The sequence below is a fragment of the Pelophylax lessonae genome, assembly GCF_965119305.1.
Source record: "Pelophylax lessonae genome assembly, chromosome: 9".
In the NCBI taxonomy this organism is placed as follows: Eukaryota; Metazoa; Chordata; class Amphibia; order Anura; family Ranidae; genus Pelophylax; species Pelophylax lessonae.
Window position 1 is genome coordinate 262,020,381 of NC_138776.1, and position 14,920 is coordinate 262,035,300.

Genomic DNA, 14,920 nt, shown 5'->3' on the forward strand with positions numbered 1-14,920 from the left:
ACTAAATGTAAAAGCGGTGGGAGTATGAAAAGATCTCGGCTCCGTGAGTTATATTTTCATAGATCCGCCGCCGCTTTTACATTTAGTAGCCGAGATCAGGGAAGTCACAGAGGTAGGAGCGGAGATGATTTAATGTTGCAGCGGAGATGATTTAATGTACCCGCGGCAACAGCTGATGCGTTGTAACGTTAAAAAACCCTACCCCGTGAAAATTCCCGACCCTCCAGTGCTGTGACCATGCACACTGGTAGGCTGCTCAGCTGTTTCATTACTTGGTGCACCGGTGTAACGTTAAAAAACCCTACCTCGTGAAAATTCCCTACCCTTGTCACTTCCTGTCACATACGTCATGGAACAGCTGAGCAGCTCAGCATTGCGCATGCTCGAAGCTCCGGATGGTAGGGAATTTTCACGGTAGTGTGTTGTAACGTTATACCGCATCAGCTGTTGCCGCGGGTACATGAAATCATCTCGGCTGCAACATGAAATCATCTCTGCTCCTACCCCTGTGACTTCCCTGATCTCGGCAACTAAATATAAAAGCGGCAGGAGTATGAAAATATAAATCACAGAGATCTCGGCTCCGTGAGTTATATTTTCATAGACCCGCCGCCGCTTTTAAATTTAATTGCCGAGATCAGGGAAGTCACAGGGGTAGGAGCGGAGTTGATTTCATGTTGCAGCCAAGATGTTTTAATGTAACCGCGGCAACAGCTGATGCGGTGTAACGTTAAAAAACCCTACCCCGTGAAAATTCCCTACCCTCCGGAGCTTCGAGCATGCGCACTGCTAAGCTGCTCAGCTGTTCAATGACGTAGATGCACCGGAAGTGACGAGGGTAGGAAATTTTCACGGGTAGGGTTTTTTCACGGAACACCGGAAGTGACGAGGGTAGGAAATTTTCACGGGTAGGGTTTTTTCACGGAACACCGGAAGTGACGAGGGTAGGGAATTTTCACGGTTAGGGTTTTTTCACGGAACACCTGCCTTCCATAGAGACTTCCTTTCTGGGTATTGGTGAGATCAACACCTTGTGGAGCTCAGAGGAACTGCAGCCTTGAGAAACAGTGTCCTCTCATCTCCACTCCCACCAAGGGGCGTAGAAATATATTACTGTGTAGTCCAGACTTTCTCAGCCAGGGTTTCTCTAAAAGTCCCTAGGAGTTTTTTTGAGAAATTAAAAGTTTCCGTTTCTCAGTGGGCATGAGCTTCGGGTTTGGGTTGGTTTGCCAACTTTTCTTCAAGCCATGCCCGAACACTTTAGCATTGCACAGTATCCGCTGTAATATTGTAAAAGACCTGAGACACTTTTGGTTGCCCCAGACAGCAGTAATGTGGCGTGCGTAGCAGTGGGTGTGGCCAAATTTTGAGTGGTATGCATGGAATGCAGGTTACAGGAATATTTAAGGTATAGAATGCAGGGGACAGGAGTGTGTAATGTGTAGTAGGAGTCATGAGTGCAAAACAAAAAGAGCATGGGGGAAGTGGGATATGTGCTGTGGGGTGCTTTGGGAGGTGAGAGGGATAGTGCTAGCGGGGGTCAGATATGTGCGTGCTGGGGGGTGCTTCGGGAGGCAAGAGGGCTAGTGCATAGTGGGAGGGGGGGGGTTTCAACATGTGCTGGGGGACACTTTGGGAGGAGAGAGGGCTAGAGCTTGGGGGGGGGGGGGGTGGAGGTAGTTTGATATGTGCCGGAGGGGGCACTTTGGGAGGAGAGAGGGCTAGTGCTAGCAGGGGGCAGATATGTGTTGGGGGTGGGTCTTTGGGAGGAGAGAGGGCTAGTGCTGGGGGGGGGGGGGTGGAGGGGCACTTTGGGAGGAGAGAGGGCTATTGCTAGTGAGAGGCGTCAGATATGTGCTTGTGGGTGCTTTGAGAGGGCAGAGGGCTATTGCTAGCAGAGGGGGTGGGGGAGTTGGATATGTGCTCTGGAGAGAAAATGGCAGCAGAGAGGGCAAGTGCTAGCCGGGGGGGGGGGGGGTGAGATATGTGTTGGGGGGGTCCTTTGTGAAAGGAGAGGGCTAGTGCAAGCAGGGGGGTCAGATATGACATGTTCCTCACACACTGTACTCTATATCTTGGGCTGTATATGTGTAACGAGACCCATTGTAAATGACATTTTTGTCTGGGTATCAAAGTCGACCGACACTGGGGAATAACCACTGCACTCGCCGGGCCATGCTAGACCCCGCAACTGGGTGTATGTGTATACTCAAGTCCTGCACTGAGGACTACTGTGAAAGCTGCTCGGGGAACCTGAGCGCACAGACAGTTCAGCTGAGCCATATCGCTATCATCACAAGCTGCGGCAGAAAATCACAGCGGCATCGCTGAGACCATTTGAGCCACTAATCCTGTGGAGAGTCACCTAGGACCCTTTCCATCCACAAAGGGGGCCCCCTAGAGCCCTGCAGACAAGCTTGATCTCACAGTCACTGGGACTTTGGTGAGTGGACACTCTTCATATTTTTTCCTGCTATAACATACTCCCGGACTTAGTGTCATATAGCAGTGATGGCGAACCATGGCACCCCAGATGTTTTGGAACTACATTTCCCACGATGCTCATGCACTCTGCAGTGTAGTTAGGCATCATAGGAAATATAGTTCCAAAATATCTGGGGTGCCAAGGTTCACCATCACTTGTCTATAGCCTTCATCTTAGAGTGATAAATCCTAGCTGCCTGCTTTGAGTTCAGTGCTTTATGGACTGGCTTTCTGCTTGCAAGTCTGTTCTGCAAAGTGCACCAACATCTTTGAGGGCTCCAACATGGCCGGCCAAAGAGTCTGGCAAAGACTATAGGAGAATCTTCTGCTATAAAGCATGTCTTGCAGTTGTATCAGTATCTTTGTTTCTTTACATGCAAAGACTAGGCCTAAGTCTAGACCTCCAAATTACATGACCATGGGTGACCTAGTCATATCTCTATTGCTAATAGATCACGGTTGCCTTTACCTGCCTACTTGATGGAGAAGGTTGCAGTTCAAGCTAACAATTCTTTGCATTTAGAATATTACCTTTATCTTGCATAATTGTGCAACATTCTATATACCTCACATTGCATTCATTGGTACATCAAACATTACTTCTTTCAATATATCTTGACATTGTACCTCAAGGTCTCAGGTTTTCATTACAGGGTGACCCCAAGGTATTTACTAAAGGTTACCCTTCCTTGCCTCTGTGTGTGTGTGTCAGAGGTGCTGAGGTCTTTACTACAGTCGTGGTAAGAACAGAGGACCAATGTATTCAGCGACTGCTGTGGGGGTAGCGCTACATATGACACACCCCTGATCACCGGACTCTGTACATGATAATCTTCTAACCACTACACTGTGTACACTGAGCTGTATATGACATACTCTTGACCACTGCAATCTTTACCCTGGGCTGTATATGATATACTCCTGACCACCACAATCTGTACCCTGGGCTGTATATGATATATTCCTGCACACTGCCCTCTGTACCCTGGGTTGTATATGACATACTCCTGGCAACTGCACTCTGTACCCTGGGCTGTATATGACATATTCCTGACCACTGTACTCTGTACCCTTGGCTGTATATGATATACTTCTGACCCCTGCAGTCTGTACCCTGGGCTGTATATGATCTACTCCTGACCCCTGCACTCTGTACCCTGGGCTGTATATGACATATTCCTGACCACTGCACTCTGGGCTTTATATGATATATTCCTGACCACTGCACTCTGTACACTGGGCTTTATATGATATATTCCTGAGCACTGCACTCTGTACCCTGGGCTGTATATGATATACTCCTGACCCCTGCACTCTGTACCCTGGGCTGTATATGATATACTCCTGACCCCTGCACTCTGTACCCTGGGCTGTATATGACATATTCCTGACCACTGCACTCTGTACACTGGGCTTTATATGATATATTCCTGACCACTGCACTCTGTACACTGGGCTTTATATGATATATTCCTGACCACCGCACTCGGTACCCTCGGCTGTATATGATATACTCCTGACCCCTGCACTCTGTACCCTGGGCTGTATATGACATATTCCTGACCACTGCACTCTGTACACTGGGCTTTATATGATATATTCCTGACCACCGCACTCGGTACCCTCGGCTGTATATGATATACTCCTGACCCCTGCACTCTGTACCTTGGGCTGTATTATATACTCCTGACCACTGCACTCTGTACCCCGGGCTGTATATGACATATTGTTGACCACTGCACTCTGTACCCTGGGCTGTATATGATATACTTCTGTCCACTGCACTCTGTTCCTTGGGCTGTATATGATATACCCCTGTCCACTGCACTCTGTTCCTTGGGCTGTATATGATATACCCCTGTCCACTGCACTCTGTTCCTTGGGCTGTATATGATATACTCCTGTCCACTGCACTCTGTTCCTTGGGCTGTATATGATATACTCCTGACCACTGCACTCTGTACCCTGGGCTGTATATGATATACTCCTGTCCACTGCACTCTGTTCCTTGGGCTGTATATGATATACCCCTGTCCACTGCACTCTGTTCCTTGGGCTGTATATGATATACTCCTGTCCACTGCACTCTGTTCCTTGGGCTGTATATGATATACTCCTGACCACTGCACTCTGTACCCTGGGCTGTATATGATATACTCCTGACCACTGCACTCTGTACCCTGGGCTGTATATGATATACTCCTGTCCACTGCACTCTGTTCCTTGGGCTGTATAGGATATACTCCTGTCCACTGCACTCTGTACCTTGGGTTGTATATGATGTACTCCTGACCACTGCGCTCTGTACCCTGGGCTGTATATGATATACTCCTGACCACTGCACTCTGTACCATTATTTTTGGTTAACTCTAATCTGATGACCTGTAAAGTATTTTAGAGCATCACCCATGAACAATGTTTGGGTACCAAAGATTGTCATCATTGCATCGACAATTTTCAATTTTCAGTAAATTATTTATTTTCTTATGCATAAACATTTTTAAAATAGAAATAACAAAAATAAACTCCACAGACATCACACAGTCCTGGAAATGGAAGATGACAAACCAAATAAATCAAGAAATTAACAATGTAGGAGGAGGGTCCCGAACCAAGAAGACCCCCAATAAGAGTAGTTCAGAAAATGTTTTATTATATTTTAACTTTAACAAGATTACAGTCAAGAAATCAGGAAATAGTAAAGGAAGGAATCCAATTGGTCAGGAAAATGACCTGTCTGGAATGTGGAGGCGGAGTCAGAAATAATTTGTATACAATACACAACGTGTTACATTATTATAACTACGTATTGTAGAAAAGATCACAGCATAAAAAATGGGAGAAAAGCAGAAAATAGACCCGGATATTAGGGTGACATTTGTGTACGAGGAACACCTTTACAATCACCGCCATTTTATTCTCCAGGGTCTCTGCTTTATGAAAATAGATGTTTGGGGGGTGTTAACAAATCTTCAGACCCAAAATGTGCATTTTAACACATGTGCAAACACAGCTCAGGCAACGAAAGGGTAAAATGTGAGCTAGATGGGATCACTCTCCTGTGGCCACACTCCAAACGTTATAGCTCCCCCTAGCTGCAGCCTGGTAATAACATTGCTAGGAGGTCTATTAATTTATCTGCTCCATACTTCCTGTCTGTAAATACATTTCTCCTGATATTTGGGGTTCTGTTCATAAGAAATTTGCACAGCAATTCACCCAATGTCTAATGTATTCATAAGTCCATGCGTATGATCTTACATACAGGTATGAAGCCACGCCTGGCGAAGGGAACTAAGGGGTCTATCTACAGAAAATTAATTGGGTGAGTGTGACAAGCATTTTTCCACCCATAACAAATTCTGACCATATTTAAATTATCACAGTAATGTCCTATGATCATCGGCTCCTTCTACTGGCCATAATGCAGAATTAATACCGCAATACCTCATTATAACCACTAGATGGAGCTGATAATAATAGAAAACCATTGTATGAAATAACATCAACACTCACTCAACTAAAATCTCTCAAAATAGACCTTTAAGTGTTCGCAAAATCTTTCACCACAAAATGTACTCAGCCAATGAAAGGTAAGGACTCCATTTTTATTTTTCTCCTGCTATCAATGGCCAACACGGGACAACACTTCATCCATGTCTTTGGTGATCTCTGATCTCCTTATGAAGAGTTTCTTACACGATGAAGATCAGCCATGGAGTATATCTGAGGTGTATATCAGGGTGTGCTTCTTCCCCACATGTCAAGTAACATTCATATAGAAGACATTTCCCGCACTCAAGGCACTAATACACCTCAAGGGTTGTTGTGTGGGACCCCTGATGTACGGGAAGACACAACTTCAGTGAGGAACAATTCCCTCACTCAGGACAGGAAAGTGGTTTCTCCCCCGTGTGCAATCTCTGATGTTTGTAAAGATAGGACTTCAATGAAAAACATTTTCCGCACTCAGGACAAGAAAAGGGCTTCTCATCCGCATGCACTTTCTGATGTCTGGAAAGATTTGATTTATCTAAAAAACATTTCCCGCACTCAGGACAGGAATACGGCTTTTCCCCCGTGTGAGACCTCTGATGTTTAACAAGTTCTGATTTTTGTAAAAAACATTTCCCGCAGTCAGGGCAGGAATGCGGCTTCTCACCTGTGTGCAATCTTTGATGTTTATGAAGAGACGACCTGTCTGAAAAACATTTTCCGCACTCAGGACAGGAAAAAGGCTTCTCTCCCGTGTGAGTCCTCAGATGTGCGTCAAGACTTGATTTTTCTACAAAGCATTTCTCACACTCAGAGCAGGAATACGCCTTCTCTCCTGTGTGCAATCTTTGATGGCTGTTGAGATGGGACTTCGTGGAAAAACATTTCCCGCACTCAAGGCAGGAATACGGCTTTTCCCCAGTGTGAGACCTTTGATGTATAACGAGATGTGATTTGTATACAAAACATTTCCCGCACTCAGAACAGGAATAAAGATTCTCTCCTGTATGCAATCTCTGATGGGTTTTGAGATAGGATCTCTTGGAAAAACATTTCCCGCACTCAGGACAGTAATTCGAATTTTCCCCCGTGTGAGACCTCTGATGTGTGACAAGATTTGCTTTTTGTACAAAACATTTCCCGCACTCAGGACAGGAATATGGCCTCTCACCTGTGTGAGATTTGTGATGTATGGAAAGTATATATTTGTTTGAAAAACATTTCCCGCACTCAGGGCAGGAAGGTACTTTTTCACCTGTGTGGGTTCTTTTATGCATATTAAGACGGGATTCCAAACGGAAATGCTTCCCGCATTCAGTACAGGAAAACCGCTTATCTGTTGGAAGAAAGGTACCGTCCCTCACAGTCTGAGGCTTCTCAGGATAAGAGGAATACGTTGGTCCGGCACCTTCCCCCACAGTCTGAGGTTCCTCGGGATAAGAGAAATACGATGGTCCGGCACCGTCCCTCGCAGTCTGAGGTTCCTCAGGATACGAGGAATACGATGGTCCGGCACCGTCCCTCGCAGTCTGAGGTTCCTCAGGATACGAGGAATACGATGGTCCGGCCCCGTCCCTCACAGTCTGAGGTTCCTCAGGATAAGAGGAATACGTTGGTCCGGCACCTTCCCCCACAGTCTGAGGTTCCTCGGGATAAGAGGAATATGATGGTCCGGCACCGTCCCTCGCAGTCTGAGGTTCCTCAGGATACGAGGAATACGATGGTCCGGCACCATCCCTCACAGTCTGAGGTTCCTCAGGATAAGAGGAATACGATGGTCCGGCCCCGTCCCTCACAGTCTGAGGTTCCTCAGGATAAGAGGAATACGATGGTCCATCTACACTGTGTGGTGCCGGATGGACATTTGTGGTAGTCGGGTTTTCTCCTGGACTATACTGTGTGATGTCCTCATCTTCTACTTTACAGTCTGGGGACAAAGTGAGATAATCCTCTGAGGTTTTCCTCATCTCCCGTCCATGTACTAAAATAGAAAGAAAAAAGATTACTACTAGACATCAGCAGATTGGTTCCCCTAAACCAGGACTCCGCCCACATCAGGCAGCTTTGTCTCTGAGGATCTTACAATTCCACCGTCAAGGTAACTAGTAAATGGCTCCACAGAATCTCCTACCAGTTCATTTCTTTCCTATATTTTTGGGTTGCTTTACACTGACTTATCTCGTTTGTATCATTTGATAGGTGGGGTGGAATCACCTATATGGTGTTAGCTAGCAAACCAGTTTGGTTATTTGGGTGACTGGACTGATCCTGAAGACCACCATCATTGGGATATTGACTCCTCCCTCATTATCACTTTCTGTTTAAGGTACGAAAGTTGGAGGATGTTATCACATTATTATCAACATGTAAAAGTCTGTGCTCCAATCAAATCATCAGATATAAAATGCCCAGCTGGTGGAAAATGGGTGTAACAAAAGAAAATACATATTATAATTATGTATAGTAGTGTCTACGTAACTGTTAGCTCGATTCTCGTCAGGAGGCAATCACGATGATATACAGCCTTTCAGTTGCTAACCCCCCAATAGATAGTGAATTCTCTCTCGTCCATCCGGGTGTTATGACAACACATAGCACTCAAACTTAGTGCAGTCACAACTGATTTTATTGCAAGTGTAGCTCATATTTAAGGCATGTTTTGAGCGGAAAAAACTGATCCAAACTGGTTTACAATTCATCAGTCAAATTAACTGTTAGCACATATCAGACAGAACGGGTACATGAAAGGGCCTTTTGCTTTCGCCATGCATCTATGTCAATATGAGGTGTTCCCGTATCTGAATCTGTGTTTTGTCGGAGAGTCGCCCCGTCTGCATTCAGTTGTCATGTATTAATGTAAGCAATTGTCAATGGTTTATGGGTGGCGTCAGCAATCTCTATGCAACATGTCTTGTAATCTAAATGCAAAATATCCAACTGTCAAGTGTTCAAATGAATGAATGGAGAGGTGGTTTAAAATGTCATCTAAATGCAAAATACGGCTGGCTGCTGTCCAAGGTGGATGAATGGGTGTCAGTTTAGCTCGTTACTATGTAAATGCAAGGGCCCATATTTCTTTACAGGATGGGCATAAGCTGAAATATATATGAAATGTAATAAGGCATGTTAATACAATCTTTCAGTAAGGTACAACATATTGTATAATATACAACAGTTAGTACTATATAGTATCAGGACTATGTATTGTACAATAGAGCAGGCCTCACAAGTTCAAAGTCTTGAGCTACAAGCCAGGCCCTAAAAGTTACTCGCCACCAGTTGCCTCACCAAAACCTCTACCATGCCCTGCCCCTAAACACGCCCATATAAATAATCTCATGAAATGACACTGTTAAATGTTTTATGCAGAATTAAGTTACAAAAATAAATATTAGCAACAACTTTATCATTGCCATCAATGCAGCCTATCAGTGCAGCCTCATCAGTGTCCATCAATGCAGCCTCATCAGGGCCCATCAATGCAGCCTCATCAGGGCCCATCAATGCAGCCTCATCAGAGCCCAACAATGCAGCCTCATCAGAGCCCAACAATGCAGCCTCATCAGAGCCCAACAATGCAGCCTCATCAGAGCCCAACAATGCAGCCTCATCAGAGCCCAACAATGCAGCCTCATCAGAGCCCAACAATGCAACCTCATCAGAGCCCAACAATGCAGCCTCATCAGAGCCCATCAATGCAGCCTCATCAGAGCCCAACAATGCAGCCTCATCAGAGCCCAACAATGCAACCTCATCAGAGCCCAACAATGCAACCTCATCAGAGCCCAACAATGCAGCCTCATCAGAGCCCATCAATGCAGCCTCATCAGAGCCCATCAATGCAGCCTCATCAGAGCCCAACAATGCAGCCTCCTAGACCGGCTCCTATAATAGACGTCACACGTCCCGGCATTGGATCAGTGTGCTGTCTATCGGTCCAGCAGATGGGACTTCATTTGAACTCACCCGGTAATTCAAATCAAAGCTGTGTCACAGCAGGAGATCCCCACTCTGTGTGATGATCCGGCCGTTTCTCCTTTTCCTCTCCTCTCTCTTCCTAGCCATTCACTGGGAGAACAGCTCCCATTCAACCAACGCTGCCGGCGGCACCCCCCCCCCCCTTCGAGCCAGCCTAAAACTCGCCCCAAAGTTTTTTCCACTCACCAAATAAGAGTGGAAATTTTGAGGGCTGCAACAGAGCATATAGTGCAAGGGTCAGAAGTATATATTGTACAAAACAGAGTATATAGTGAAGGCGTTAGCACTATGTAATGCGCAACATAGAGTATATAATGCAGGGGGTCAGGAGTACGTAATGTAAAAGATAGAGTATATAGTACAGGGGATCAGGAGTATGTAATGTACAACATAGAGTATATAGTGCAGGGGGTCAGGAGTATGTAATGTACAACATAGAGTATATAGTGCAGGGGTCATGAGTATGTAATGTACAACATAGAGTATATAGTGCAGGGGTCAGGAGTATGTAATGTACAACATAGAGTATATAGTGCAGGGGTCAGGAGTATGTAATGTACAACATAGAGTATATAGTGCAGGGGGTCAGGAGTATGTAATGTACAACATAGAGTATATAGTACAGGGGGTCAGGAGTATGTAATGTACAACACAGAGTATATAGTGCAGGGGGTCAGGAGTATGTAATGTACAACATAGAGTATATAGTGCAGGGGGTCAGGAGTATGTAATGTACAACATAGAGTATATAGTACAGGGGGTCAGGAGTATGTAACGTACAACATAGAGTATATAGTACAGGGGGTCAGGAGTATGTAATGTACAACATAGAGTATATAGTGCAGGGGGTCAGGAGCATGTAACGTACAACACAGAGTATATAGTGCAGGGGGTCAGGAGTATGTAATGTACAACATAGAGTATATAGTACAGGGGGTCAGGAGTATGTAATGTACAACATAGAGTATATAGTGCAGGGGTCAGGAGTATGTAATGTACAACATAGAGTATATAGTGCAGGGGGTCAGGAGTATGTAATGTACAACATAGAGTATATAGTGCAGGGGTCAGGAGTATGTAATGTACAACATAGAGTATATGTGTAATATAAATGATATAGTGTAATGTTCAGGACTATTAATATTGGTATTCAGCAATCAGCGGTGGCCTAAATGTTTACTTGAGGTCCCACACCGCTGCTTCCCTTCTCCTGAGACTGCACTCAGTGACTTGGGTTTGAGACTATACAGACAGATCCCTCCATCCGGCACAGCCAGCAAACATCAGAGCAATGAACCCGGGGAGAATTGTTCTGTCAGAGATCTTGCTAGACCCAGACATGGGGCAGAAGACCCAAGACACATAACACTGGTACCTAGTTTGAGCAACATTTTTGGCAAAAATCAACATTTTGCTGCCAGCTGAACCCCAGGATCTCCAAAAACCAGTCTAGATACATAAATTGTGTCTGCAGCACAGAGAAGGTAGAATATTCGAGAGAAATACAGAATAGGGAACACAGCTCAGGAAAATGTCCAGAGTAATACAGGCTGATATCACAAAGACCTTGCCCTACTCTGCACCAATCAGTGAGCAGTTGGGTGGAGGAATGTATTTACTATTATTAACCCACCTGTGCTGATCTCTGTAGGAGTCTCCTCCTTTATAAATCTCTCCGTTATTCCATTCTCCTCCATACACTGTTGATCATCCCTCACATACGTCTCTTCTTCTGCTTTACTCTCAAATTCTATATCGATTGGATCTCCACTCTAGACCAAGAGAATGATAGAAACTTAAACACAAAATTAAATGTTGTGACATCACATATAAAAATGATCCACACATCGTCTCACAAGTCCATGTCCCAAATGTTCCCTTCAACCAACCTTGTAATGGTGAGAGATGGTGTGATCTTCTGTGGAATCCCAGGAATATGGAGGACCTCCCCCTCCCATAGACTGCTGAGCTCCAATCATTGACATCTCTTCTTCTTCCTCTTTAATCTCAGCTTTGATGTCTTTCAGTTCCTCATCCTAAACCCCAAAGATGATAGAATATATGTGTAAGAAGTAAGAAGAATGTCCTCTCATAGCTTAGAGTTCTGTTTTAGTTGCTCAGTCCAATCTACCTGATGATGGTGAGGGATGGTGTGACCTTCCTGTGTGGAATCCCGGGAATACAGAGGACGGGGACATCTCTCTGGTGGGTTCCCATTACTGGATCCATCTGTAGGAAACACACACACTGACTGAATACATTGTTTCTATGTGTTTATCAGATGATGGGGGATCTAGGTGGATCCTCCGTACTGCTCTCTCCTTTACAATAAAATCTCCTCTTACCCGGTGATGTGAGGGGCGGCTGATTCTCCATCATGACGTCCTTGTAGAGATCCTTGTGTTCTTCTAAATACTCCCACTCCTCCATGGAGAAATAGACAGTGACATCCTGACACCTTATAGGAACCTGACACACACAATGATACAGTCACCATCCAGACACATCCCTTGTCTGTTACTGGATAATGTCCCAGAATTCCCAGCACCGCCCACCTCTCCTGTCAGCAGCTCCACCACCTTCTTGGTGACTTCTAGAATCTTCTGCATGTTGTGTCTCTCAGGTTTTAGGGAGTCACATGGAGGCACTGTGATGGTCATATGATCACCTGACTTCAGAAGATGAAAACTCTGTATTGAGAAACCAACAGGAATATCTAATTAGATTACCAGAATCCTCCTTACCTCTCCAGTCCTCCAGTCAGGTCTGTGTTTTATAAATAGAGATAAGAGTGATGTCATGTGACCTCCCAGAATGCTCCTCACCTCTCCGGTCAGGTCTGTGTTTTATTAATAGAGATAAGAGTGATGTCATGTGACCTCCCAGAATCCTCCTCACCTCTCCGGTCAGGTCTGTGTTTTATTAATAGAGATAAGAGTGATGTCATGTGACCTCCCAGAATCCTCCTCACCTCTCCGGTCAGGTCTATGTTTTATTAATAGAGCTAAGAGTGATGTCATGTAACGTCCCAGAATCCTCCTCACCTCTCCGGTCAGCAGGTAGATGATCTCCAGGGCGAGGTTTAGGATTTTCTCAGTCATGTGACTCCGGTCCTCCTCCATCCTCATTGGTGACGTCATTTGATCTATACCGGTCTCCTTGTAGACGGATAACGTTTGTAAATGAAAGTCAGAATTATTTGGATGGTGTTGATCACACAATAATATGATGTGTGTGTGTGTGTGGGGGGGGTGGGGGTGGGGGGGGGGGGTGCTAATAGGAGGGTTGCTGCATATTTATGAACTACTGTCCCCGTGTGAAGACATTTGGTTTGAGATATTTAGTGTTTGTTACATTCTCGAGGTCCAGGGACCCTCTCGGTCAGCCAGATCAGAAATTCCCTTTTCTCTGTTGGGTTTGTTTGGTCTCTGAACTGATTTTGATTTCTTTTAGATCGGCAGACAAGGAATGATGAACACAATCCTTCTTCTGTCTTCATGATTTGCTCTGAGGCAATGCTGCTAGGTCAATGTAGGAGTGTAAAGGAATAACCAGCGCTAAAACCTCTATAAAAATTGGTGAACCTTACGTCACTGTATCCAGTAATTATATAAATGCATCAGTCAAATCTTAAAACCACTATAATAAAATATGTCAATCAATATGGATGAGGGGTATAAAGTGTCCAGTGCAGAAATTCAATGTAAATAACAAGGTGCTAGGTGGATAAAAAACAGTGGTTCAATAGACTCAATATCAAAGTGATCAGTGCTCCAAGAGGAATAGTGGGAGAAAGTAAAACAAATTATGTGCAGATCATGAGCAATTGTACAAGTTCCATGGACCCAGAACTGGCCAAAAGCTCGGACTGTACCAATTAATATAAATGAACTAATAAAGTGATTAATTAAAGTGCCATAAGAAATGCGGATTGCTGGTAGCTGTGGTGACGTCACTTCCTGGTCTACGGCAGTGCTGTATCTTGGCCCAGGCCTAGGGCGGCACTTTGCAGGGGGGCAGCAAAAAAGCTGCACACGTCATGAAAAAAACAGCCGCCTCCCGCACGAAAAGGGTCCCTGCCCACTTCCGCTACACTTTTAGTTTAGTGCCAGTATTATAGGTTGAATTGAGCCAGAGTGCAGGGTCCAGGAGGCAAATCAGTCTGGCGACCCCATAAAGCAGTCATACTGCTACCTGCCGGTATGATAGGCTGCACTAATGGGCACTGATAGGCTACACTGGTGGCCACTGATGGGGCTGTACTGATGACCATTGATGAGGCTGAACTTATGGGAACTGATAAGGCTATGCTGATAGGCACAGATAGACCGTGGTTGTGGTCTGCGGTGTACAGATGTCAGGGGGGGTCATAAACAAGAAGGGTGTGGCCTTTACAGGAAGGGGTGGGTCATATTTAAATTAGGGGGTGCACAAACTTAGTCAGGCCTAGGGCAGCACAAAACCTAAATACACCACTGGTCTACGGCCGAGACCGGAAGTTGGGGAGAGTACACAGGAACCGCATCGGCGACTGGCCAAAAGCTCGGACTGTACCAATTAATATAAACGAACCAATAAAGTGATTAATTAAAGTGCCATAAGAAATGCGGATTGCTGGTAGCTGTGAGAGAAGCTAAAAAACGCCTTGTGACCTAAAAGGAGCGAGTTGCACAGCTACTATGAGCAGAGGAACTTGTCACGAGCTCTGAAAAGAATGTGGAAATGAGAAAGATGTGCCCTATAAAGAGCGAACTAAGGAAGTTCAGTGGTGCAGTTTTAACAAAAGCAGCGATACAAATCAATAAGTGAAATCAGAAAATAATTCTGAAATTTCAGGGTGCACAATGCCCTATGATGGGCGAACCCCTGTGAAAAACAATAATCTAGAAGAACACGAGAACTAAGTCATAAAAATTCAAACGTGGAAAAAATGTGAAGCATGTACAATTCAAAAAAACGTGGT

The 14,920-nt window shown here is 45.0% G+C and overlaps 2 protein-coding genes across 2 annotated transcripts in view; one reads left to right on the top strand and one right to left on the bottom strand.

Moving 5' to 3' along the window:
• Nucleotides 1-14,920, bottom strand: part of LOC309564420 (uncharacterized protein) — a gene marked incomplete at both ends in the record, with an annotated part of 648,900 nt that overhangs the window by 551,714 nt on the left and 82,266 nt on the right. Inside the window, 1 exon segment of the mRNA XM_082269050.1 lies at nt 7,151-7,315. Within this exon segment, the coding sequence (XP_082125176.1) occupies nt 7,151-7,315 (165 nt within the window).
• Nucleotides 1-14,920, top strand: part of LOC309562909 (gastrula zinc finger protein XlCGF66.1-like) — a 471,303-nt gene that overhangs the window by 287,196 nt on the left and 169,187 nt on the right. The gene's annotated exons all lie outside the window — the stretch shown is intronic.